Source organism: Hypanus sabinus, chromosome 6 (genome assembly GCF_030144855.1).
Source record: "Hypanus sabinus isolate sHypSab1 chromosome 6, sHypSab1.hap1, whole genome shotgun sequence".
Lineage (NCBI taxonomy): Eukaryota > Metazoa > Chordata > Chondrichthyes > Myliobatiformes > Dasyatidae > Hypanus > Hypanus sabinus.
This window is the reverse complement of record NC_082711.1, coordinates 159,552,963-159,579,919: the sequence shown is the minus strand read 5'-3', so window position 1 is coordinate 159,579,919 and position 26,957 is coordinate 159,552,963. Positions and strand designations below refer to the sequence as shown.

General features: G+C 40.1%; 1 protein-coding gene across 1 annotated transcript in view; it reads left to right on the top strand.

Annotated features, from left to right (window-relative positions):
* The window catches only part of acaca (acetyl-CoA carboxylase alpha), a 286,714-nt gene that overhangs the window by 58,830 nt on the left and 200,927 nt on the right, over window positions 1-26,957 (top strand). Inside the window, exons 20-24 of the mRNA XM_059973293.1 lie at window positions 1,329-1,475; window positions 3,017-3,205; window positions 6,386-6,486; window positions 16,792-16,880; window positions 26,758-26,882. Of these exons, the coding sequence (XP_059829276.1) occupies window positions 1,329-1,475; window positions 3,017-3,205; window positions 6,386-6,486; window positions 16,792-16,880; window positions 26,758-26,882 (651 nt within the window). The remainder of the gene's footprint in view (window positions 1-1,328; window positions 1,476-3,016; window positions 3,206-6,385; window positions 6,487-16,791; window positions 16,881-26,757; window positions 26,883-26,957) is intronic.

The window sequence follows — 26,957 nt, the reverse complement described above, 5'->3', positions numbered from 1 at the left end:
CGGCTTGCATTTTGAAGTCTGCACAGATGGAATGTTTCCTGCTGTTCGCCATGCAGACTGCCACCCACGGACACTTCATGAGTATCTTTGAGAAGAGATTGTATGCCATTCTATGTGTGATCGAAATGATGCCACCAAAGTAATGTACAAGTGACAGGAAGACTCTTCTCTAATCATCCTGTGTAACCTTCACGGATCTGGGTAGCATCTGAAGCAAGAAGTATTAATTCGATGTAAATCTTCTTTGGGAAGTAAAGTATAGTGGCTGATGGAGGTCATGGGGAAGTGATGATTAAATTGAGAAAGAGAAAATATATATAGATATATGCAAAAAGTTAAACTAATTAAGATTTTTAAAGATAATAAATTCTGAAAGAAATAGTTTCAGCACCTGGGAGTTTCTTTGGCAATAATTAAGATTGATAAAGATTAACTTGCACCAAATGTATCACCAAAAACTTTATTTTCTCCATTTTTTAAATTCAGTAATTAGGAAGCAGACTCAAAGTTTGCTGTCAGAATTACTTCACTATAATGGTGGGCACTGTTAGCTTTGTTATTACTTCTGATGTATTTGAAATTGTTCATAACCCAGATTTCAAATATAATCAGTTTTCATAGAACCAGGATAAAGTTGGGATAATATAGTTTCTCCATTTCTCGTAGAATGAATACTATATTTGTAAATGTAGTATTTATTTGCCTGAATATCAGTGAACTGAATTCTGGGTGTAAGTTTGCTGGAATCTGCAGCTGGCAGCAGACTGCATTTGCTGCCATCTAGTGGTAGGACGCTGCTTTGCAGGAAGTTCCTGATCCCATTTGATCTGCATTTTGATCATGGCTAGTCACGTGCCCAATGGGATACAGCGAATGTTAGCTGGAGTGACTTATCTTGAATCTTGACAATTAATTGTGATTGCTGTTCAGTGCTCATTCCTAAAGATGATCATTACACAAAGGTAAATTTCTTTGAGATTCCTGCCACTGTCAAATTTGGGCTCACTGCTGATTCTATATGGAAAGTGGTCATTTGCATGAAATGACAGTTTAAAGCAGTGAATGAGTGACTTGGAGGGAGAGGATACATACAGAAAGCTGAATATTTGGCTTGCCAATTGAAACCTTTTCTACTTAAGAATATTTTATAGCCAAGTCATTAGTTCAAACAAGTCATTTTAAATCATTACCATGTACCTTGAAACTAGGCTAAGTTTGAGTTTCTCAGTTGAGATAACTTTGAATCGTAGACAAGCTGTTGCATTTATACAATGTATGGTATGATATTCGTCTTGAGATTATGTACATTTTTTTATGCTTAATTCCAGGCAGAGTTATTCACACAACCTCTGCCTAAGATCCAGAGCTTGGCTCTTCGAGGGGAAAAGCTTCACCGCATCTTCCATTATGTCTTGGACAACTTAGGGAATATCATGAATGGATTCTGTCTGCCCGAGTCCTATTTTGATGTCAAGGTACAATCACAGATTGATATACAGCGATACATCTGAGGAAGATCTAGAAAAGCAAACCATAATGTGTATTGTTTTCTAAGAGAAGTCCCCTCTATGCTCTGCTATCATAGTTAGGATAATGTTAGTTTTTGCTTTGCAAAATTGTGGTTTTAGTGCTAGATATGGATCTATTTATTCAGGAAGTGACTGAATAACAAAAGGCAGTGAGGTTTTCTAACACTGTGGCTTTCTCTTGATAAAGACTGAACAATTTGAGAGCAAGTGAAGAAAATAATAAACAAAAAATTCATTAAATAAAAGGAAGAAGATTGCAGTGAGAAATAAACAGAATCAGAATGAAATTGATTTGTTGTGCTTTGTCTAAATGAGCTTTCCAATAGTATTAGATTGGAGGGACAGTAGAAATACAAACCTGCACAATTTGGATGTCTTGAGCATCATCATTTACAATGTTTCTTCCAGTCCCCAACTACTGACAGTGTCTGACTTTTTGAACAAGTTTGTTCTCCTATTTTCCCACCTACTTAAGGATGCTGGTTCTTTGCTTAGTAAAGTGGTGCAGAAGCCCATAAACCTGTGGCTTCATGTTCACGCTCTGATGTGGCCAAGGGTATGGTAGCATTGTGATTAAGCTTCCTGACACGTATCAGTAATTTGCCTGGAGGCTTGGAGAAATCTGAACTGCTATGTCGCAGCCAGAAACTTTTCAAGTATTAGTTGAATTTCTGGAATAAGTGGCCATGATGCTATTTGTTCGTCACGGAAGCGCCACGGGTTCGCTTGCTGCATGGTAGCGTAGTGGTTAGCGCAGCACGTGGTATAGGCGACTTGGGTATATCTTCTGTAAAGAATTTGTACATTCTCCCTGTGACCATGTGGGTTTCCTCCGGGTCCTCTGGTTTCCTCCCACAGTCCATAGAAGAACCATTTGGTAGGTGACTTGGTCATTGTAAGTCATCCTGTGATAAGGGGGATTGCTGAGCAGCATGGCTGTGAGTGCCTATTCTGTGCTGTTTCTCAATCAATCAATCAATAAATAAAAGACATTCCCTGTCCTTGCCTGGTCTTGTCAGTATGTGACACCAGAAGATTAACAGTATGGTTGACCTTTTGCTGAGCAGGGAGCAACAAGCTACTCTCTTTGGGAGCAGTTAGGGATGGACAACAAATAACAACCTAGCATAGATTCGCATGTCCTATGAATGTATAAATTAAACTAAAGTAGGCTTTTTGAATGTCAGTGGCATCACAGAGGCCTTGTTCACCTTTTATGAGCTTTTGACAATTTTACAGAAAGTTTCAATCACAATCAGATACAGTTAAAAATATATTTTTCTCTCTGCCCCCTCCATCCCAATAAATTAAATCTTTTGTGGTGTCCCTGTTCTTGGTTATTTGAAAGTGGCTGAATTGAACCTGGCAGCTTGGGTTCTTTGCTGGAGTACGACAGCACATTTATTCAATTAAGGCAAGGAAGAGACTCAAAGTTTCATGCAGAAGGAGGCTGTAATTTGATGTGTATTTTGTTTTTTCTATTCTAGGTGAAAGATTGGGTGGAACGCTTAATGCAGACCCTGAGAGACCCATCCCTTCCACTCTTGGAATTGCAGGACATCATGACCAGTGTTGCTGGAAGAATCCCACAAGCGGTGGAGAAGGCTATCAAAAAAGAGATGGCCCAGTATGCAAGCAATATCACTTCCGTGCTCTGCCAGTTCCCCAGCCAGCAGGTATTTACAGAGATTTTCAGAAGGAAAGAAATTTGTCCTACCCTTTAGACTGTCTCTCAGCTGAATTAGACACTGTTTGCCTCAAATAAAAAGCTTTCAAATTAATGGATGAATGGAAAGTGAAAGCTTCTGTGGGAGGGAAAGGTTAGATTGATCTTGGAGTAGTTTAAAAGGTCAGCACAACATTGTGGGCCGAAGAGCCTGTATTCTGCTGTACTGTTCTCTGTTTTATATTGTTCAAATGTGGACAAGAATGAGTTTATTTAATTTTGATTCACAAAGACAAACTGGAATATTTTCTCCAAATAGGTATTGGGTATGGTCAGATGGGTCTAGGTCTCTGGAGATACAAATCTCAGCGTGGTGTGGGGGATGGGGGTGTGTAGTGGCATGCATAGCTACCAGAAATGATTAAAAAGCTAATGCTTTGCTGACCTTTATCTCAAGGAGTTTGGAATTTTATATCACAGAGTTTGGACTTCCAGTGGGAGGAAATTGAGTTTCAGTCAGACAGATCCCTTTCGGAATGTTGTGTTTAGCTTTGGGAACTGTATTTAGCAAAGGGTGTATTAACCTTGGAGATGATGGAGCACAACAGAGTAACTGGGATTAAGTAATCATATTATGATGGGGTTCCATAAACTTGTATTCATTTGAACACTACAAGATTGGTGTGGTGTAGGGTTGTTGGGAGTGGGTGTAACTGGAGCAATTAAAATAATAATAGTAGTGCAGCTGTAGTAAAGGTATTTTCTGATTGGGGAAAGTCTACATTGAGGCTACAATTTAGAACTGGAGTTAAGCCACTCGAGATTAAAAATCAGATAGCATTTTGCCCTCGTTGGAGAAAGCTGGAATTCATTACCTATGAAGCAATGGATAGAGTTATAGAACATTGCCATGCAGAAATGGGCCATTCAGCCCATCTAGCCTCTGCCAAACTATTGATCTGCCTAGTTCCATTGACCTGCACCCAGACCATAGCCTACCATGAACCTCTAATATTATGTCAGTCGAAATTTTAGGGCTTAATCAACAGATTTTCATTGCTAAGGCCATCAAAGGATGTGGATTAAAGTTGAGTAATTGGAGTTAAACTGCACATTGGTCCTCATCTGATAGGGTGATAAAATGGGCTTGAGCTGTTGAATATCTGACCTGTGTTCCAGCTCCAAACGTAATGACAATTAATTCCTCACTTTCAAGGACTCTACAGCTCAGTGTTATTTATTGTTTTATTTGTACAATTTGTCATCTTTTACACAATGTCGTCTTTATGCATAGTTTTAAATAACTTTGATAGTATTTTTTTTTATTTTCCTGGAAATTCTTGCAAGAAAATGAATCTCAAAGTGGTCTATGGTGATATATACAGACTTTGATAATTAATTTGCAATGACTTTTAAATTTGGAAAGTTGGAGGGCACCTCAGAGGAGCTTCCGGGCTGATGGTGAAGAAGCCACATTGAAAAGATTCGGAGTGACACAATGATACCGTGATTTTTCCTGTTGTAAGAGCACTTTCCAGAACCTTGGCTCCAAGCGATGTGCCTGCTCAAGAACAAAGCGTAGGAAAATCCTAAAGTTTAAAAAAAAATTTAATTCTAAATTGCAAATTGAACTGAATGATGATCGTTGGACTTGCGTGCTGTCTGTTATTGGATTGGTTTCTGTACCGGCAGACGGTAACCTGCTTGTTATTTTGTCGTGTTCTGCTGCAGAGTGGTGGTTTGAGGTCTGCAGCTATGTTTCACCATACAGCACTGCTGGGCTGCGTGCCCCATTTCTAAAAACGAGCACCCCTTATCTTCCTGTTGGTGGACAGCAAATGAAGAGGAAGGTACACAAGATTCCCCAACTGTAGACCCTCATGGTGCAAGATCCTTTTAAATATTCCACACTAAGCAGACTAACTGCCTTAGCAGACTGCCTCAGCATTTGTTGCAGTGTTTTGTTTCATGAGGTGAAGGGTTAACTGATTGGTTTCAATGATTCTGTGAACAAGTTAGTTCTAAATAGCAATAGAAAATATGATTCATCTGTTCAACTCATGAATGATAACAGTACATACCTGACAATCCAAGATTTAAAGTACATTTATTATCAACGTATTTATGCAGTATACCTCCCTGAGTTTCATCTTCCTCACAGACTCGAAACAAAGAAAAGCTATGGAACTCGTTCAAAGAGAAACATCAACTCCCCCCTCCTCCACCATGTGGAAAATAAAGCAAATCACACAAATGCCAACAAAAAGAACCAGCGTGTTCAGTTCAGCTCAGTGTTCGTTATCTGCAGGCCGCCCCAATTCAAAATTGCCCAAAATAGCAACAGAGAGAAATGACCAGAAACAGATAATGTGAACTAGAAAGTGTCAATTAAACCATCTTTCAACGGCATCAAGGGAGAGAGAGAGATCATTCAAATGCAGGGATCTTCCATTGGGAGCAGTGAGTGAGAGGCTGGTGGATGGCACTTAACATCCACTCGCTTTCTGAGTGGATGTTTTTGATTTCAGTCTTCCTTGGTGCCTTAATTGGCAAGATCAGCAAGAAATGGAGTCAATCATGGGCTTGCGCTCCCATTGCCAGGATTATTGGCCATTATTGGTACAGATAGGTGGGCTGGTGGTGCAGTGACATCAGCGTTGGACTCCGTAATGGAGCTTCCCGGGTTCGAATCCAGTTGGGCTATTCCCGAGTATGCTTTCCATCCGTGCCAGGTTGAGTGTTGAGCTTGCAACTCGACCTTGTAAAATAAAGAAAAATACTGCGAAATGTCTGTGTGAGGGTTGGACCCTCTCAGGCCTGAGTAGACGTCGTCATCGGTACAGAACCCTCACAGAGACAGCAAAGTGCTAGATCACTCAATCGGCCTGAAAATGCCACCAAAATATGGATCACAGTCGCTGAAAAGTAGATCACAGCTTCCAACAGTAGCAGAACTACATTTGAATGGAAAATAACATGTAAAAGTAGTTTTGTAAATCGTCTGGAGGGTTTTTGTCCTTGATCACGTGGTTCACTGGCGCCATCTTCTGGATATGTAGAATATGAGGTTACATCTCATGGTTTTCAGTTGGAGATGATGCAGGGCTTCCTGAAAATGGTAATATTATTTAAATATTGGATGTGCTATCTTGAAGTCTTTGCTGATTGAAAATTTTTTAAAAATTTTCAGATTGCCAATATTCTAGACAGTCATGCTGCAACGCTAAATAGGAAATCAGAGCGGGAGGTTTTCTTCATGAACACGCAGAGCATTGTTCAGCTGGTACAGAGGTTAGTAATACATTTGTTGGGATGACCAGATTAATCCAGAGCTTTTTTTCCAAGTGCTGTAGTCTAGCTCTGATTTATCCAAGCTACATTTGTGATGGGTGTATTCAGGGTCAATGGGTTAAGTCTTGTGCAAGTGCTCTGGAGTAGCAGTGACACAGGAGTGTATGACTTTGAAGTCATATTTGCATTGCTGCATGTATAACAATTTGGTAATCCATTTGCTTTGGAGGGAAGTAATGTCCTTGCTTCTCCATAATGATTCTTGTTGCAAATGGCTATGAATGTTCACTAATTGAATTGACCTCGTTGTCCCCTAACCCATCCATCTCGAGGTGCGCCGCATTGTGAGTTCAGAGATGCTCTGTTGCTTGAGCCGTTGTCACCGTCTTGCCAGCTTGAGCCAATCCGGCCTCTCTCATTACGAAGGTGTTTCCATGTACAGAACTGCTGTTTTTATTTCTAGCACCATCCTCTGTTGGAGGAGCAAACTGGAAGATCACACAGAGCTGGAGTTCAAAATAATGGGTGATTTGTTTAAATACAGGTGCATACCAGGAGACAGACCTGAGCATGAATTAGGTAGAACTTTTTCATTCTCAGTTGATGAGATTACCAGTAAAACTACATTTTGACAACGGGACGGTGGCTTCATTAAGTAACGGACTAGGTCCTGATTACAGAGTAAAATAATTATCCACATGCCTACCGGTAAATCCAATTTTCTATTACAACAGTACTACATAACATATTGTAATTAACAGAACTCCCGAATATTGGACATCTTTACTGCTGCATTCCATGTCTCTCCTTCTAAGCCTTGTCTGAGTTTACCATATTAACACAGTTCACATCTCAATTTACTAGTTACTAGCCCTCACTATTCTTCTTCTATAATAGTTCTCCCCCCCCCCCCCCCGACCTTTTCTTTTTAATAGGCCCTTGTCTGAAATGTAGAATAGGGCCTAAAGTTGAGATCCCTAACAGTACCCTTGTTTGGCCTAAAAAATGGCAATCCCCCAATGCCAATGATTACCTGTCGTCATGGTACACATAGCTAAAATAATAACGGCCATTAAAACAATCACCGGAAAAAAACAACGATTATGAGAAAGAAGTCAAACCTGGGGGTAGATTTGACATTCAAACCTCGGTTCCAAAATACAGTCCCAAACAAGGGGTTCTCTAGAGCACTTTGGCTGTACTCTCATGATCTACTATCTCTTTCAACAGTGCATCTCATTTCTTAATGACTTCCCTATCCTCTTGGATGATCTTTGTCTAGTCATCAGTAAAGTGCAGATTGGGTGGTAGCTATGTGTCTACACACTTGTGTCTGTCATTACCATAAACGGTAAACTCCAGCTCCATCATCCCTTCTGCAGCATTCCACTCCACAATCGTTAATTCGGTTGCTACATTGTAGCATTAGATTGTATTGCATTTGCCCCTTCTAATATGCCCTTGCTGGTGTTGTGACATAGTAGGTGTTGTTCACCTTCAAAAATACTTCAAAAATGTTTTGCGCTTAACTGGCAATAGGAACAGGAGGCAGTTGTCATGTGTAGCAAAACCACATTCTGTCAGGCTTGGCAGCACCTATGCAGCCTGGCCTGCTGAGTTCCTCCATTTTGTGTGTGTTGCTTAGATTTCCAGCATCTGCAGATTTTCTCTTGTTTCTTTCGGGCTCCTTTGTGTGACCTCCTGTGGCCATGCCCAGTGATTTTTTTTTTCTCTCCCCTTCCCTTCCTGCCCTTTGGAAACATTGCATCAAGTTCACCCCCGTCCCCCACCGCCCCCCCCCCCCACCCCCCGGCCTGTGTAACTCAATTGCATAGGCTGGTAGGTTGTTTGGAGATGTCCATGTTCACTCATGGTATATTCAGACATTACACTCATAAGAGAGAATTTCTGATTGTTACCACGTCGGGGACTGCTGCAAAATGGTGACCCTCAATTACGCAACCTCCAAGGACATGATTACTCCGAGTGAGATCTCGAATGTGGCACACGGGCACCATCACCCACCCATTCTTTCAGCTGGTTGTCTGATAACTAGTCTGGGATTTTCTGACCTTCTAACGGCAGGATGTCCCAAAGACAGACAGAAGACAGGCAGCATTTTTATTATGGCATTGGATGTACATCCTTGTCAGTTATATCTTTTAATGCCTTTCTTTCCTAACTCGCTATGAGTAACTTGTTTAAAGAGTAGATATTGAAAAGGTGATTCGTACTGTCCTTGCAGAAACCAGTGGGTCGTAAGCAGTCAGGTTAAAGGCTATCTGCACGTCTGTAGCTTGGTACTAGAATAACCTTTTCTTCCATATTTTCCAATACTAGATCTGTACCTTTCATATCCCTCTGGCTGTCACTACACTGTGGTGCTCTTGTGATAACAAGGAGGTCCCTCGGTGATAGATTATTTTTTTTCCCCCCAATGGTGGAGTAGACCCGTCACGTTTACTGTATAAGTTTCATTGCCGCAGTTAAGTGTGAATGGTTCGTTGGTTCAGCGCAGCAAATATAAACATGGGATGCCCCTTTCATGCATGCCCACTCCCAACAGGATGTCCCTTGAGTGCTGTGCATTTTTCAGATGTCCATTTCACAACACCATGCTGTCACATCCCCTCATGTTGAACCATATACCATTGGTACACCTCACAGCTGGCCATGTTTTGTTATTCCATTGGTTTACAGTCTGCATTTTACTTACTCTCGTGAGATAGCTGAAAAGAGTGATGCATTCAATTACCCAGATTCTTCTGAGCGTAGTTTGTCAGGTTTAATGTTTACTGTTCCTTTGGAAATATATTTCCATGGTTAAATCATTCCTTCAAGGTATCTTTTCAGGTGGGACCAGTGTTTCCACTTTGGCCCTTCCTTAGTTTCCACCAGGGCATATGTTTCCCAGTCAAGATTACCGTATGGTCCCAAACATCTGAGTTGAAACCGCGGTTTTTGCTGCTACAACTTTACCTTCTGCTTCCAGCAGGTTTCACTCCACGTGCTCCCAGACCCGTGCACCCTGTCTATCAGTGACTTCCCCTTTATCATGTGCTCGAATGGCCAACCCCTGGGCAAACTGGGTAATCCGGTTCTTACCATTGCAGCTGTCCGGTCCTCTTGTGATCCCAGCCTCTGGTAGTTAATACTCATTAATTCAAAAGGAGTAAATGCTGTCCCACAAGCAGGGCTTGATCATAGTTTCATCAGCTCTGCTGTTAAAACCCTAGACCAACTTCCCTCTGGTTTCCATTTGGGCCTTCTTTAAGCTTCCCTTTGGGGCGTGATTCATTTTCTCAACCATGCCAAAACTCTGAGGTCAGTATGGAATGCGAAACTTCTGTTTTATTTCTAATAAGTTGCAAGCCCCCTTGGTTGTCTTCCCAGTAAAGTGTGTCCCCTGTTCCGAATCAAGGCTGGCTGATACTCCCCACTTGGGAATTACCTTCTCAGCTATCATGCAGGCAACTGTCTCGGCAGAGCAATCCCGTTCAGAGTACCATCTTCCTAGACCCATCTGCAAAAATTGTCAGCAAGTAGTTCCCTCTAAGTTTGTTTCTCCTATGCTGATTCCTCAGGTCCTTGCATTAGATCCATGCACTGGTATAGGGGATCCATTTAGTCCTATCAAACTGGCTGGGTTAACTAGACTATCCCCTATTATCTGTACATGTTTGTCAGCAGATAACAATACTACCTCCCATTTCGCTTGCTGGCTGTCAGATCCTACCTGTAGTTTCCCTGCCCCAAGGAGAGTGACCATGCCTGGAGGACTGTGCAAGACTATCTGACCCATCAGAGTAATCGGTTCCGTTGCTCCAAGTCACACTGTCTATTGCTTGTGTACACTGATGCATTCCTGCTACTATGGGGTCCCGTTTTACAGAATAATAAGCTACAGGCTGCAACTTGTCACCAGACAAGAGCTGTATGAAATTCCCCATGGGTGTCACACAAAAAAGAAATGGTTCATGTCCAGCAAGCCCAAAACTGGTGCTGCAGCTAAGCTTTGCTGCAGGTACGAAAAGGCCTGATCTAACTCCGGCATCTTTTCCCGGTTTCACTCCTCTTGTCAGAGCTTGCAACTCAGTGTAATTTTCCCACAAAATTGCAACATTAATTTAGGAGCCTTAATGTCTGTTGGATTCCCTTCACCATGTACGGGTGAGAGAATTTAACTTCCTTGGGTGTTAACTTTATCACCCTGTCTAATCTTTTGTCCCAAATACACTACTTCAGAGTGTACAGATTGTACTTTCAGTCCCGCATATTTTATATCCTGTAAAGTCCTCGAAACCAAGAGGCCATGTACCCTCTTCTTCCCCACTTGACGAATTCAATATCGCCTCGTCTGTCCTGTCTCTCACCAGTGGCTGCACTTTCTTCCATTCTTCCCCTCTCCATTCCTGCTCTCATTGCCATTTAGATGTGTGGCCAATGGGCAACCCCAGTGTTCTTATCCAGGGTCAGATGTGGGCCCAAGCCATCTTTCAGAATCTTAGGAAGATGTCATCATTCCGTTTAGGCCAGTATGTTGCTCATGTGCCTGATATTGTTACTCAGCATAATCTTCAACTTTCTCTTTTGCCTTTTGCTTCATTAAAGAGATCTTGGTGCAATTCACCTGTTTTATCTATAGCATTGTTAACTGCCTTAGTAAAGTCCCCCTGTTTGTCCTCTGGGGATCAGCATCTCCTTTTAAGCCAGTTTTTATTTTGGATGTGGTTGGGCAATGTGGACCAGACTTGCCTGAGTATTTTAGCCTTTAAAAAGATGTGTATATAATCAAGAGTCGGATGGTAAACTTTGCTTAATTCAAATTTTGCCAAAAAGAACACATTGTCATCATTAATGTTTGATAGCAGTTAATTCAAAGTTCAAAGTACATTTATTATCAAAGTATGTATTCTATATACAACCTTGAAATTAGTCTCCTTACAGGCAGCTATTTTAAAAAAAAAAGAAAGCCAATGGACCCCATTAAAAAAGAAGACTGTTGAATACTCAATTTGCAAAAAACAGAACCATTCATGCAAACAATAAAAAGTAAGCAAATAACATTGAGAACTAAAGTTCACAAAAGTGGGTCTACAGCCACAAAGCCATTTCATTACTACAGCTCATTAGTTGCGGCTGACAGCTTCAGTTCAACATAGAGATGAGCCAACCTTGCCGAGCAGTGAGTTGAACACTGGCCCGTCTTTTGCCTCTGGGCCTGACACCCTAACCTGGTGCTTAAATCAGTTAAACGTCAGGTCATTCTTTTGCTCTTGGGCCACTTCCGTACACTTACGGAGCCCGGGTCCCACAGCCCTGATTTGGCTCGTACTAAACCTTTCCTGTCTGCCCCGGCACTTAAATCAGTCAAACACTTGCTCATTCTTGGGCCTGGGCTCTGCCACCTTTACCCTTCCTTGACTCGGTTCTGCTGCTTTGAATCAGCTCCAAGTCAGCTCCCAACAATGGTCGAATGCTGGCTTGTTCCCCGTTTTCTGGCCTGGGCCCCTACACCTCGATTCGGCCCGCACTGCAATTGTCCTGCACCTCGGAGACTTCAGTTTCCTCTGCAACAATGCTAGGTCTGATCGGCACTTCAAAAGCTCAACACCGAAAGGGAAGTTACAGGCTATTGATTGCAGTGATCATTTTCCAGAAAAAATGTGATTAATAGAATAGTTATCCAATCACAAGCAGGAGAAAATCTGCAGATGCTGGAAATCCAGGCAGCATTGGTGGAAAAGAGTACAGTCGATGTTTCAGGCCGAGACCCTTTGGCAGGACTTCAGAAGTCCTGCCAAAGGGTCTCGGCCTGAAACATCGACTGTATCCTTTTCCATAGATGCTGCCTGGCTTGGTGAGTTCCTCTAGCATTTTGTGTATGTTGCTTTTAGTGGAGTAGTTAATACTTTTGTTTGCTGCCAGAAAGTTGTCACTCTATTTCACCATTGACATTTTAAACCAGAATTTAAGAACTACTAAATTCATTTAGCAACATCTGCTCTGTTGTTGTAAAAGATTCTTCCTCCATGGACCTTGTAGCACTATTTTCTGTGGTCTTCCAGGGGTGCTTGTTCTGAGACACCTATCGCTGCCTCATAGTATTGTAGAGGTTGTGATCTTTATTACAAGTCCCAAACTCGTATCAGCCAAATCGTCCCAATGTAATCATGTTCTGGGGTGTGTGTGGTCTTGCACTACCTACCATCTACCCTGAAATTGGGGGGGTGGGGGTGGCACAGGTTCTAGGTTTGGTGATTATTATTCTTAATGATTGCACAGTAATGCTGTTTGTATTACTATGGCCTGTTCCCATTTGCCCTTCTCTTGCCCCTTCAAGAAATTTATTCAGGGATTGATCCTTGCGGATTGTAATGCTTCTTTACCATTTTTCAAGCATCAGAGGTGCAAAGGGACTTGAGTGTTGTCATGCAACACTCCCAGAAGGTTAATTTACAGGTTGAGTCTGTGGTAAAGAAGGCAAATGCAATGTTGGCATTTGTTTCAAGGGGAATAGAATATAAAAACAAGGAGATAATGCTGAAGCTTTATAAGGCACTAGTCAGGCTGCACTTGGAGTACAGGTTTCCCCCACTATCCGAAGGTAGAGCGTTCCTGTGAAACCATTTGTAAGCCGAAATGTTGTAAAGCGAAGAAGCAATTACCATTAATTTATATGGGAAAAATTTTTGAGTGTTCCCAGACCCAAAAAATAACCTACCAAATCATATCAAATTACACATAAAACCTAAAATAACACAAACGTATAGTAAAAGCAGGAACAAGATAAATATACAGCCTAAATAAAGTAGAAATATTGTATGTACGGTGTAGTTTCACTTATCAGAATGGGGAAGACAACGAGCCAAAATCAATTTGGAGAAAAAAAATCGGCACATACACGCATGCGCGCATACATGCCTATGCACATACATATGCACGTACACGCATATGCACACAACTGCCCACACAAGGCTTCACGGTCATGGTAGTCTTTTTTGGGGTAAACACACGTATAAAGTGGGCGTCTTTTTTTTTGTAAAAGCAAAAATCCTCTTTGGTTAGCGAAAACAGGAACTAACGTAGGTCTTTTGTAACAGCGAGCTGTCGTAAAGCAAATGTTTGGAAAAATGGGGGCCACCTGTATTGACAACGGTTTTGGGCCCCTTATCTCAGAAAGGATGTATTGTCATTGGAGAGAGTCTAGAGGAGGTTCACGAGGATGATTCTGGAAATGAAAGGGTTAACATATGAGGAAGGTTTGGCAGCTTTGGGCCTGTACTCACTGGAATTTAGATGAATGTGCGGGGGAAACCTACCAAATGTTTAAAGGACTAGATAAGGTGGATGTGGAGAGGATGCTTCCTCTGGTGGAAGTATCCAGTATTAGGGGTACAGCCTCAAAATTGAGGGGCAACCTTTTAGAACAGAAGTAAGGAGAAATTTTTTTTTTAGCCAAAGAGTGGTGAATCTGTGGAATGCTCTGCTATAGGCTGCAGTGGAGGCCAAGTCTGTGGGTATATTTAAAGCAAAAGTTGATAAATTCCTGATTGTTTGAGGCACCAAGGGATATGGTGAGCGGACAAGTGTATGGGGTTGAATAAGATCCGGGGTCAGCCCTGATGAAATGTGATGAATGGCCTAATTCTGCTCCTTTGTCTTATGGTCGTACTCAGACCACCCCATCTGGCACCAACAGCCACTCCATGGTCAAAATTACTTAGATCACATTTGTCCCCCATTCTGATATTTGGTTTTAACAACAATTGAACTTTTTGACCATGTCCTCATGCTTTTGTGCATTAAATTGTTGCATTAATGAGCGGGTGTACCTAATAGAGTGGCCACTGAATGTATGTCAGGAAACCCAATTCTTATGTTGAAGGACAGTGCAGCGGATGTGATTTATTCATCAGAGTATTTGTTTTTTTTTTCATTCCATTTGACAGACAGAAATTTGTGTTCACTTTACCTCCAGCTTCCAGGATAATTGAGAAAAAGACAATAAAAGGTGGTGTCCTTTTAAAAGAAATTATAGCCCAGATCATGCAGTAACACTGATGCAAAGCAGCAATTCCCCAGCACTGAAACCAACAGCAACTTAAGGATTTTCTTGCACACGTATTCAAAAAATGTTAACCCTGAAGGTTGCTTTCATTCCCTATGCACAGGAAATTGAAAGAGTGAAGTTAATTGGCTTAAAAAAATTCTATTTTTGTTGAACTATTGTAGTCATGAAATAAGCTGAATTCTTTTGCACGAGATCTAAGTAAGATTGACATGGTACATCATGCCATTATTATAGTCTAGCAAACATTCTGGTCTTACAAATCACTCACTTTGTCCATGTTAGTTGTAATTCCCTTATAAATATTTCAAAATTAATTTGTTTTGCATTTTTTGTTTCTCAGCTCTTGCCAGTTCGTATCAGGTGAAAAGTGTCCTTTTTTTTGCCTTTTTGTTCCATTGTCTCTAGAAGCTTTACTTTGTGATTGGATACTCAGCCAATCTCATGGTATCATGATTGTTGGATGCCAGGGATGTTGATTTCAAATGATGTTTGAAAATGAGCTGCCCAACTTACACTTGATCTCTTGAAATGTTGCTTCATTGGTGCCTGCAGCATCTAGGCCAATATATTCATCTCCATTTTCCTCTAATTCTGAAAGCTTGGCTCCATGTTAAATCTGTGGGAAGTATTTGAGAATCCAGGGTGGTTTCAGCCACCTCCCACTTCAACCTGTTGCTTGGACCTGGGGGAAGGGGTAGATACGAATAATTTCTATTGCTCTCCTGCAGCAAAGCGGGATCAATTAGAGATAAGTTCTGAAGTTCGTTCTTACTAAAAGCAACTTGTATAATTCTGACCTGTCTTTCATGGTCATGAAACCAAAGGAAATGTTAACTGAGACCTACTCTCGAGGTTCAAGAATTCGATGAATCTTGTTGATATTATTTTATGATATTATTTATCTATTCAAATTCTGATGAGGTTAAAAATTTGGCTTCACTCATATATATGTATTGCAAATATCTCCTAGCCACGGTTTTGCTGGTATGTGGTGTTGACTTTCAAATGTGTCTAATAATATAACAATTTGCATCTCTATGTGAAAGTATTAGAATATTAAATGAATGACAACGTTTAACCTTTGGTTCTAATACTAAGTTTCTGTATTTAAAATTTATGTATTCTTACTTTTTTTTTAAAGAGTCAGTCCTAAATGTTAATGCGTTGATTATCGTATGAACGCTGCTGAATAAAAATTGTCATTGAAGTGTTTTTTTTAAGGATTGCTTGAAATCACCTGTTATCAGTAGTCATTGAATTAATTGTGAGGTAACAGGAGAAATCTGAAGATGGTGTATGCTCATATTCTTGAAATTTCTTCAGGCTAGCTGAAAGTTTTCCAACTTATCTCACTGTTAGTGGCATGTAGATTAATTACTGGATGTCAATTCAACAAGTGTTCTCACTTAAGTAATTTTGCCGTTTGGCTGAATGACTACTCTTGTCGTATATCCGTTTTTGTTATTGCTTGATGTTGCTATCTGGAAAAACCTTTGGGAAACAGGCAACTCTAAAGAAGACCTTGATTTCAAAGGCATCAGTTCATCAAGCATTTCATCCTGAGGTGGGTAATGCAGATGAGATGCCTCAGATCTTCAGTGTTCAAGTTGTGGATCATTAGCAGGTGATTGAAACAAACTGACTCATCCAATGAGCCACTGAAACCTTTGTCTAATGTAACACACAAAAATGTAGGAGGAACCCAGCAGGTCATGCAGTATCTCTGGAGAGGAATGGGCAGTTGACAGTTTGGGCCAAGACACTTCATCAGGACTAATCAACTCATCAAATCCCGACGAAGGGTCTCGACTGAAATGTTGACCTGATGCATTTCTTCAGCATTTAATGTGTTTGGCTCTGGATTTCTAGCATCTGCAGAATTTCTTGTGTTTCTGAAACTTTGTTTAGTTGAAGTGCAATATTCATGCTGTTTGAGCACTTTCACATTCATGTCTGCTCTTCAAAGCCATTGTACTGTTTTATTAATGTGCTATTCCAGTAACAATAATGAATGACCTCGCAGGAAATTCAAGTAAAGAATTAGTTGATATTATATTGCTAAAATCATAATTACCAATACTTGTGTAGAAGCAATGCAAAAATACTAAAACTACACAGATTTTTAAGTGGCAAGAGGTTTTGTTTTATGTAATCAATTGAAGAATGGTGGTTTTGCTCAAGTTCAGTGAAGCATTTGATATATTGTCTGAATTTCTCTATGTTGTTTTCAGGTATCGGAGTGGAATTCGAGGTCATATGAAAGCTGTCGTCATGGATCTTCTTAGACAGTATTTGAAGGTGGAGATAGAATTTCAGCAAGGTTTGTCCATCTTTATCTAATTAACTCAAACTGGGAGCCACAAGTATTGGGGTTGCGCATCTTCTAAATTTGTACATCTTATCTGTGACTGCTCTTTGTGAGCTTTCTTTATTCTGTGGTGTCTCCATTGACTTCACAGAATTGGAAGATAGGTTAAAGTTCAAGGTAAATTTATTATCAAAGTATGTGTATATAACCATTTACTACCCTGAGATCCATTTTCTTCCAAGTGTTCACAGTAGAACAACAATAGAATCAAGGAAAAACTACACACGATCAGTGACAACCAACCAATGGGCAAAAAAAAAGACAAACAGTGGAAGTTTAAAAAATAAATAAATAAACAAACAATACGGAGTAGCAGTATGGAAAGCTATCTGATTCTAGACAAGCAATCCAGTAGGTCCCATTTCCCAATTCCGCTCAGAGCTTTACAAATACTTTTCTTTCAGCTATTTATCCAGCTTCCTTTTGAACAGTGCAATTGATGAAGACTGTTAGTAAAACAGTTATTTAGTGAAACTGCCTCCAGAAGTAAATTTTATTTTACCACTGATCAGCCCAATCACTCCTTTTACGGCCCTTGGCGGTTATAGCTCACCAGACTCCATGAATTTCAACAATGCATTTTGTCCTACAAGTTTATCCTAGATAAGGGCAACAATTTATAAAGCACCCTTTTATTTGAGGCGTTAAAGTACATTAGCTTTATTTGTCATATGTCCATTGAAACACACTGTACAGAGAAATACATTGTTTTGTATCAAATGAAATCAGCAAACATTCTGTCCACCATCCAGCAGGTGTCGATGTGCTTCCGGTGCTAATGTAGCATGCCCACGGTTCACTCCCCCTAACTGTACATCTTTGGAATGTGGGAGAAAGCCGGGGCACCAGCGGATAAAACACAGTCATGGGAAGAATGTGCAAACCCCTTACAGACAGCAGTGGGGATCAAATCCTGATCTTACAGCTAGTGCTGTAAAGCATTGCACTAACCGCTATGCTACTGTGTACCCCAGTGCCAGGATCAAGTTGTTTCTCGTGACATGCCTTCTTTATTGAGGTATCATAGGGACAGTTGTGAATTGAAACAATTTCTTGCCCGTTTAAGTAATATACTCTGTAAGATCTCAGATTCCAGCAGTGGATTTCCATTTCCACAGTCCCACTATATAATGTATCCCTTCTGTTTTTGCATTCTCTGCAGCTTTGGGCTGCAACCAGCGCCTGAGAACTAATGTGGTGGCTAGCGTAATGCTATTTCAGCACTGGCGATGTGAGTTCAATTTCCATTGCTTTCTGTAAAGGAATTTGTACTTTCTCCCCACAACCATGTAGATTTCCTGTGGGTGCTCTGGTTTCCTCTCACATTCCACGGACATAAGGGTTAGTAGGATACTTGGTCACTTGGGTGTATTGTAATTGGGTGGTGCAGGCTCATTGGGCTGGAAGAGCCTGTCACAGTGCTATATCACCAAATAATAAAAATAAATTAAATTTCAAGGCTTAATCAGACACTGGTCAGCAAAGAGGTTGATCTTGAGATCCACCCCCTGTGCTAGATTTCAGTCCTGGATCCCACACTTAGTCCATTCCAGGTATAAACTAGTCAGTGCTTCAGGGTTGAGTCATTGTGGTCAGAGTACTGGGGTTTCAAATTACTTCCTTTGTAGTGTTTAATAGCAGTGGTGAAAATTATATTTATATGAAGGGTTTAATTCCAGCTATTGAGAGGCAGTTTATAGATATGGCAATTATTAAGGGTAAGCTTGTACCATTTTAAAATTATATTGAAAAAATCTCTAAGATACTGTAATAATGGTGTTTCCATTTTACTTGGTAAATTAAATGTTATGATTTGTACATAGAAAAAAAATTGAAATGTTCTGAATTATATTGTTGCCTTGAACATAGTTGTGTCGCTTGGTGAATATTTGGACTACAGTTGATTTGCCACAAGATGGCAATAGTGTATTATTTGGTAATGCTTAGAAACTGACTGATCGTAAAGGGATGTTGTGTCTCGGCAGTAACAGGAATATTAATTGTACACTTAACACACAATATGCAGCCTCGTGTATGTTCCAGTAAAAGTGCATTTAAAATAAAATGTACAAATTACCCAGGTTGGATTCCTCTCCTCTTAATTAACTCACTGGGCCCAGGTCAGTATTACTGTGCTGTCTAGCAGCTTTAGCAGTAAAGATAGAATCCCTGTTCCTGATTGACTGGGAGTGACCCCTACTGGATGTACATACATATTGCCATCAGATAAGGATAGGATTGAGCCGAATTATTATTTCTATTGATGCAGAGAAATAGACAATCTTTAAGACTCCCAATTAGCCTTTGGATCTGAACTGAAATTTGACCACTGTTGTCTTCAGCCGAGGATGGAAAATATTTAACAGGACCGAATAATAATGAGGAAACTTTTATTAATGTTTTGATTGTTTGTGATTAACTGATGGGATTAGAGTTCTGTGACTTTTTGGTATCTGCTCACTTGTCTCTAAATCTTGACATGTTTTCCATAATCCAGGCGTGTAGTTGACCATAATTTAGAAGTAAATGTGGTCCATTGGCCATGTTGCCTAATGAAGGTGTCATTTGGAATACAGTTCTCTTTCGAGCATCTCGTGTCGGATGTACTCACTTTGAAGAGGGGTGATAACAAGCTTAATTAATGAAGAAAGGTTGCTTAAGGTTTGATTTTCTATTGAATTTGAAGGGGGAAGCAAGGTATAGTATTTCATGTTATTTTTAAGTCATGCCTACCATAGGAGTCTCATTATTCTAATGCAAGTCATTCAATGTGGGAAACTCTACACTGCGGAGAAAAGGGGATAATCTTAAAACTATAAAGAAGCTTTTGAGGGATAAAACTGGAAGAATTTTTCACATCAAGGCTTGCGGTGATGTGTTAAGGATATTGAAGAATGTGAATCAAGATTGCCTATGTGGACCTGCGGACATATCTACCATGATCACATTGAATGTGGAACAAGACTTGAGAGGTTAAATAATCAACATTTGTTCCTATACATCTGTGTCAACGTAATAAAAAAATATAGAAGGCAGGGCTTAAAGTTGTCTATTATCCCCCACCCACCCGCCCACCTGACAATCAGTTTGTCTGTTTTAGATTTGTTCAGTTTTTATGGCTAGGAGTATTGTAGTCCATGGTGCAGTGTGGTAGCCCTGAAATGGTGAAATAAAGGTGGTATTGGGAAAATCAGGATTCAGCATATGGAATTGAGATCCTTGTTCCTCAGGAAACAAAGTATTAATGCACAGTGTGTTTCAGCCTTGATCACGGAGTTTATCTGATGTGCAGTCTCACTTTGCTTTTTTTCATTAACAAGTAGACTTCAAATAAATTCTAAAGTTAAAATCATTTACATACAGGCCATTGCAACTGATTGGCACTAGAGTGATGGAGATATGACTGATCCCATCTGATTCCAGTCTCTTTCTAAATTCAAGTCAGTATGGTGTGGCAGTGATTCAGCTTTTCTCTTCTCTCCTGCTGTGTCTTTTTCCTGTCTCTTACTTGTCCACTTTCCTGAATGAGATTTATGAGTTCAGTGTAATTCCAGTTGGCAGCATAGTGGAGAAACGATCTAAATGTTCATTTGGAAAGAATTGTTTGTTCCGACTTGGATTTAGCATGAAAAGGTGCATAAATAAGAATAATCCCACAGATTTTTTCATGCAGATTTTTGCTCCTTCCTGGAAGCTCGTGGAGTAATAAAGAAATCAAACTTAAAAGTACTGAATACACAAAACGAAATTGTAGGGATTGGTAGTGATGCACTTAGTTTTAATCTACATAATTAATTCATGAACATCATATGGTTTAATAGGATTTGATAACTAAATTGGAGGGACAGGTTGTGGGATCTACTGAAACAGCTCAGGAGCTGCAGTAGGTCTTAGAAAAAAAGTCGCAGTTCAGCAGGACTGTGAATCAGTATGGATACAAGTGTGAATGTTGCATATCAGAAGAAAGCCTGACAGGCATTGGCTGTGAACGCAGTTGAATTTAAGAGGAGAAGCCAGCAGCTCTCTTAGAATGATTCTGGATTTGGCAAATTTTGCAAAGTAACTGTTGATCAAAGAGAGGGAGAAATAATTCTGAGTGTGTTGAGCCATATTGCTAAATTAGGCATTATGAGCCCAAGGTTAACATTCTGAAGTTGTGTATAATGTATCCTGAACACAGTTCTGGTCTGGGCACAGACCTGGTCTGGTCTGTCAGAGAAATGACAGAGATGTAGAAGTGGTGCAGAGAGAACTTAAGTGGTAGGAACAGCTATAAATATTTTGACTTTTTATTTGTAATAGAGGTGTCATAACCTGGAGCTCACGTGTTTAGTCTGTATGGTCCTGTTTATTTTGCTGGTATGCTCCATGACTTGCCTACCTAAGTAATGTATGTAAATTGATCAATAATTCTAAACCCTTCACTCTGCATTAAAACCACCGGTTGTGCTGTGACCATCCCACTATCAGCTGCAAACCAGAAATCGGTTGAAATGTTTGTGAGATCATGGTTGTGCTTCCATTGTGGTAGTAAAACAAATGAAGTTCCACCCATGCTGCACTTCAAGACATATTAGGTGAGCTGTTATCAGAAATGGAAAACGAATTTACACTCAATAAAGGCTGCATTTTGCAGATGCTGGAAATTTTGAGAAACACACACAACATGCTGGAGGATCTCATCAAGTCAAGCAGCATCTTTGAAGAGGAATAAATGATCACCATTTCTCTTCTTGCCTGCCATCGCCTTTCTCTGGTGTCCCTCCTTCCTTTTTTTTCCTCATGGTCTTACTATTCTCTCCTGCAACCCCTTACCTCCTCCACCTTTCACCTCCCAACCTCTTCATTTACCCTCCCTCACCCATCTATCTCCCCCCTCTCTTGGTTTTGACCTATCACCTGCCAGACTGTACTCCTCCCCTTCCTTCTACCTTCTTATTCTAGCTTCTTTGCCATTCCCTTCCAGTACTGAAAAGGGGCCTTGCCTGAAATGTTGACAGTTCATTTACATAAAGAAAATTACATTCAATGTTCTCTTTGTATTTTGCTGCTGGCCATTGAGATTTTGCAGTTATTTTCACTGAGTCTTCAGACAACTTTGTACAAATTATTCCATGATTGGCAAGATTTGCAAAAAAAAAAAAAAAATTGCCTCTCGAATCAGGATTTCAGCCAGCTCATTGTCATTCAGGCTGTGTTTGAGGGTGTATGATGTAGATCTCAATTACAATCTACCATTTGTATGAGACAGATTTGATGTTTCATCATTTAGATCATTTGAGTGATGTTAAGATTGCTATGGCAGGCAAGTAACCAAGCAGATTTTAACATGGCAAAAATCTGATACTTCAGGAATAGTACTTGCACAAAAAGGATATGGCAAAGTACATTGGGTCAGCATCCTTTTGATGCTGATTTAATATTGAATTTGTACTTTAGCCTTTAAAAACATTAGAGGTTGTGACAGAGTTCATACAGTCAAAGGGTTATGCAAGGCCAAACTTTGCTTTATAAAAGTGCAAAAGTGCTTGACCTTCCATTTGACAAGACATTCCCATTGGATGTCTGAGACACTTTACTTTGAGAAATTTGCATTCTTAGTTTAATTTCTTTTTTTCTTCAGTCTTGGTCTAATGGGTAAATCTGGCATTGTTTCATGATCTGCCAAAAGCACCGGTTTATTCTAGAACTGATGTTTTTTTGTACTTAGTCATTGAGATGTTGCCCAGCCATGAAGAGCAGCATAGCCTAGTCGGACTAAATGTTGTCCAGTCAACTGTGGGAGGGGATTGGAAATCATGAAATAGATATCTACTTCTGAGACCAGTTGGGTTCTGTCATTGCCATGGTGAGTTAACTTTGCCCTGAGACTATTTACAGACCAAGTATTGGTTATGAGCACTTCTAGTCTTTTTAACTTCATAGTTGTGTTTGAGATTGTGTCATATCTACCAACGTGAGACTCTAAGCATATTATCAGAATAGTCAAGTAACCAAAACTGCATTCATTTATTATTTCTCAACTCCTCCCTTGACCTTGTTATGTGTATATTTGTTTGAGACTCTTGTTTCATATTTGGTTCAGTTGGCTCAATATGTATTTACAGTACACATACCACCTAGCCTTGTCTTCAGCATTTGAAGTCAGAGCACAGAATCATTGTGTTCTAGATACTAAATGTTGATAACTTCAGCACTTCATTTGAAAGTGCCTAGATCTTGGCTTTAATTTGGAGTTCAAGCTTGAATGACAACAATTGCTAATAAGAGGAATTAACATGTTTGACTTTGGGAAAAGGCATTTTGAATCTGGAATTGGGATTTGTGGGCTGTTAAGAAATTTACCCTTAAAATAGCCACTAATTCATATTAAGTGTTGAGTATATTCTACTTCCTGAAGCTGATTTTTTCCCCCCTTTTTGAACACTTGCTTTAGTGAAAATATAGAAATTGCTAGTTGTTTAACCATCCAGAGGAGGGAGCTAATTCTCCAGATCATGAAGGGTTTCAGTTACTTTGTTTAAAACAAAGTTATTGGTAGTCTAGTACCCACATAGAGAAAACACTGGAGGAAAACAAGTGGCCATGCAGTCACTTCTGAAAGTAAGGATTATTCTGGCGTCGAACATTTTGGAATTAAGCTGTTGTGGATTGTCATGATTTGATGTCAATGGCCTTGATTTAGCTTTCTGCCCAATTTAGCCAGTATCTGAGATCTATGTATGGGGGAGAAAAAGTGAGGAGAGTGGGGCTGAAGGAATTGATTTGCTGGAGGCCAGAACAGACCCAATAAATCAAATGATCTCAGCCTCAAATCAGCAGGCAGTTTAGAGACACTCCCTTGCTTCTGTTTGCCACTGGATTAACAATGGACCAGTGCATAATTGCTGCATTATGACAGATCTCAAGATAAAATCAAACATAATATAAGCATCCAGCGTGTTAAAGAATAAAATTCCTTTCTGTGTCATCACTCTACATATTGCGCCAGTCTGCCCCAGTGGGAAGTTCTGGATTTGAAATTAGGAATCATTGACCTACTAAGGAATAAGTGTGCATTCAAAAAAAAACAGAGGGTGGTGAATCAGTGGAACTTGTTGCCACAGACAGCTGTGGAGACAAAGTCACTGGGTATATTTAAAATGAAGTTTGATAGCATCATGATTAGTCAGGATGTTTAGGGTAGTGGGGAGAGGGTGGGAGAATGGGGTTCAGGGAGATAATGATTCAGCCACAAAGGAAAGGTGGAGCAGATCTGATGGGCTGAATGGCCTCATCCTGTTCCTATATGTTATGGTCTTATTCTTCAACTGAGGTTGGGTGAGATAAAACTAGAGGTCATGGGCTAAGGGCAAAAGGTGAAATGTTTAAGGGGAACATGAGGGGGAGCTTCTTCACTCAGAGTATTGAGAGTGTGGAATGAGCTACCAATGGAAATGCTGGATATGATTTTTATTTCAATGTTTAAGAGAAGATTTAGATAGGTACACGGATGAGAGGGTTATGGAGGACTATCTTCCAGGTGCAGGGTTGAGAAGGGTAACAAATTGGCCATGATTGAATGGCAGAGCAGATTTGGTAGACTGAATGGTTTAATTCCGCTTCTATGTCTTACGGTCCTTTTAAAAAAAACTCTTAAGGTTTCCGCAGTTTAATTTTATTTATTGACCTTTCTAGCCCTTTGAGCCATTGTCATCCGCCAATCCCTGATTAAATCCTAGCTTAATCGTGAGACAATTTACAATGACCAATTGTAAATTGGAGGACACCAGAGCACCCAGAGGAAACCCATGCAGTCATGGGGAGAACTTACAAACTCCTTACAGGCAGTGGTGGGAATTGAACCCTAGTCGTTAGTACTGTAAAACATTTGCTCTCAACTACACTACTATGCCACCCCAATCTGTTGGTTTACCAGTTCTCCTTTGGAGGCCTTATCAGCTAAAATCTTCAATGAACTATAACTAAGATATTTATTTTCAGACTTGAATTTGATACCCTTGGCTGGAGAGCTATTGACCATTTATTACTCCATATATTGGTATTAGTAAAGTATGTGGACGTGTTTCTTAGCTGTGCATGTAAACAGAAAACTGTCCTTACAAAGAAAATTGCCAAATATTACATGGCTGTTTGTGTCTCTGCCTGTGAATAATCTAATCTATTTCAAAGTAGCACAAGTACTTTAATAAAGACCAGTATCCTTTGGGGACTAAAGTAGAAAGTATAAGAGCATTGGTTTAAGTCAGAAAATACATGCAGAGCAGCAATTAAATTCTAAACATGAGATTCTGGAGGAACACACCAGGTCCAACAGCATCTATGGAAAAGAATAAAAATTTATGTTTTGGGCCGTGACTCTTCATTAAGAGGGAAAGAAACGGGGCCAGTGGGGGGGGGGGGGGGGGCGAGGATATGGTTAAGATCCCAGGACAAGAAGGAGAGAAGTAGTACAATCTGAAAGGTGATAGGGAAGGTAAGTAGATGGGGGTGGGGGGGGGGGATGAAGTGAGAAGCTGGGAGGTGATAAGTGGAAAAGACAAAAGGCTGAAGAAGAAGGAATCTGGTTGAAGAGGAGAGTGGGCCATGGGAGAAAGGGGAAGAGGAGGAGTACCAGAGGGTGGTGATAAGTATTTAAATTCTGACATCCAACAGACGTAATAATTAAACATGGTGACTTTAAATGAACATGGCATTCAAACGCAGGCTGACATTGAGATAAGAACAACATGCAGTTCATTAGATCATATAACGTACGTGATTATGAATCAAATATCATCCACTTTTTAGACCCAGCAGAAACAATGGGAAAATCTAAAAGAAGCTTGCTGTTATCTGTACTGAATCAGCAGATAAGTTGCCTTCGCCTTGTTATTTACCATACTGGTTAATAGTAGAGGTGACTGCCAGAGCATATATCCACAGTAGAGATAATTGCATGAGCATGCAGGGGTGACTGCATGATCTTTAGTAGAGGTGACTGTGAGAGCATATCACCTAGCCATACAATGGTGGGATCCGGTTTTGAGGTTGAAGTAAAGCACTGGTCTGATAACGTCAAAGCTTGAAGCTGTGGGCTTAGAGATTGATGCTATAGCGATAAAGGCCTGTAATGCAAACTACCACTTCAGCTAAATGAGGAAGTAAAGCCAGTCAGGTTTGCAATTCGTTAAGCTTGGGTTTTAAGGGCATTAAGCTGCGAGGGGAAGATGTGGAAGTATGCATGTGAAAGTCCAATTCTGGGAAAGGTGTTGTCATTTGGTTTCAAGACCAGAGAAGTAGGTGTGGATTTTGTATGTAGATCTAAGGAGTACCGTGAAAGGCCAATTAGTATCATGTTGACAGACTTCAAAATGCAATTAATTGTATTTGGATTTGTGTAGATGGATAAAATATCAGAATGTTTTTATTATAATTGTATGTATTTTAGGGTTATGATTTAAATTACTTTGTTTTTATTATACTGTATATTGAATATAGAGTTAGTCTCATTTGAATGGTCTGAATCAGAATTTGTGAAATGTACACAAACAAAATATCATGGCAGTAAAATATAACCTGCAGGAAATAAGCTTAAACCATGTTTTTATTTTATTGGCAGGAGGGTTGTACCAAAGTGCTTTTAAATATACTGGAGCTTCTTTGGGTCTGATGAATTGAGTTCACATTGATAAGAAATTCTCAACATCAGAATTCTTCTTGACAGGTTTCACTGTAAGATGAAAGTTCAAAAGATTTCTCTGAGGAAGAAGAATAGTGGCTGAAAAGATGGCCTTCATGCTGCTCCAAAAGAATGATATTTATCTTTAATATCTTTTTCAAACTGCAGGGCATTATGAGAAATGTGTATTTATTCTTCGAGAGGACCATAAAGGAGACATGACTACCGTCCTGAACTACATCTTCTCTCACGCCCAAGTCACCAAGAAAAACCTTCTAGTTACAATGCTTATTGTAAGTTGAGCTTTGTTATGACCACAAATTCCAGCTTCCAGTGTGCTAATCTCAAGCGATAGGTCCATATAGTAT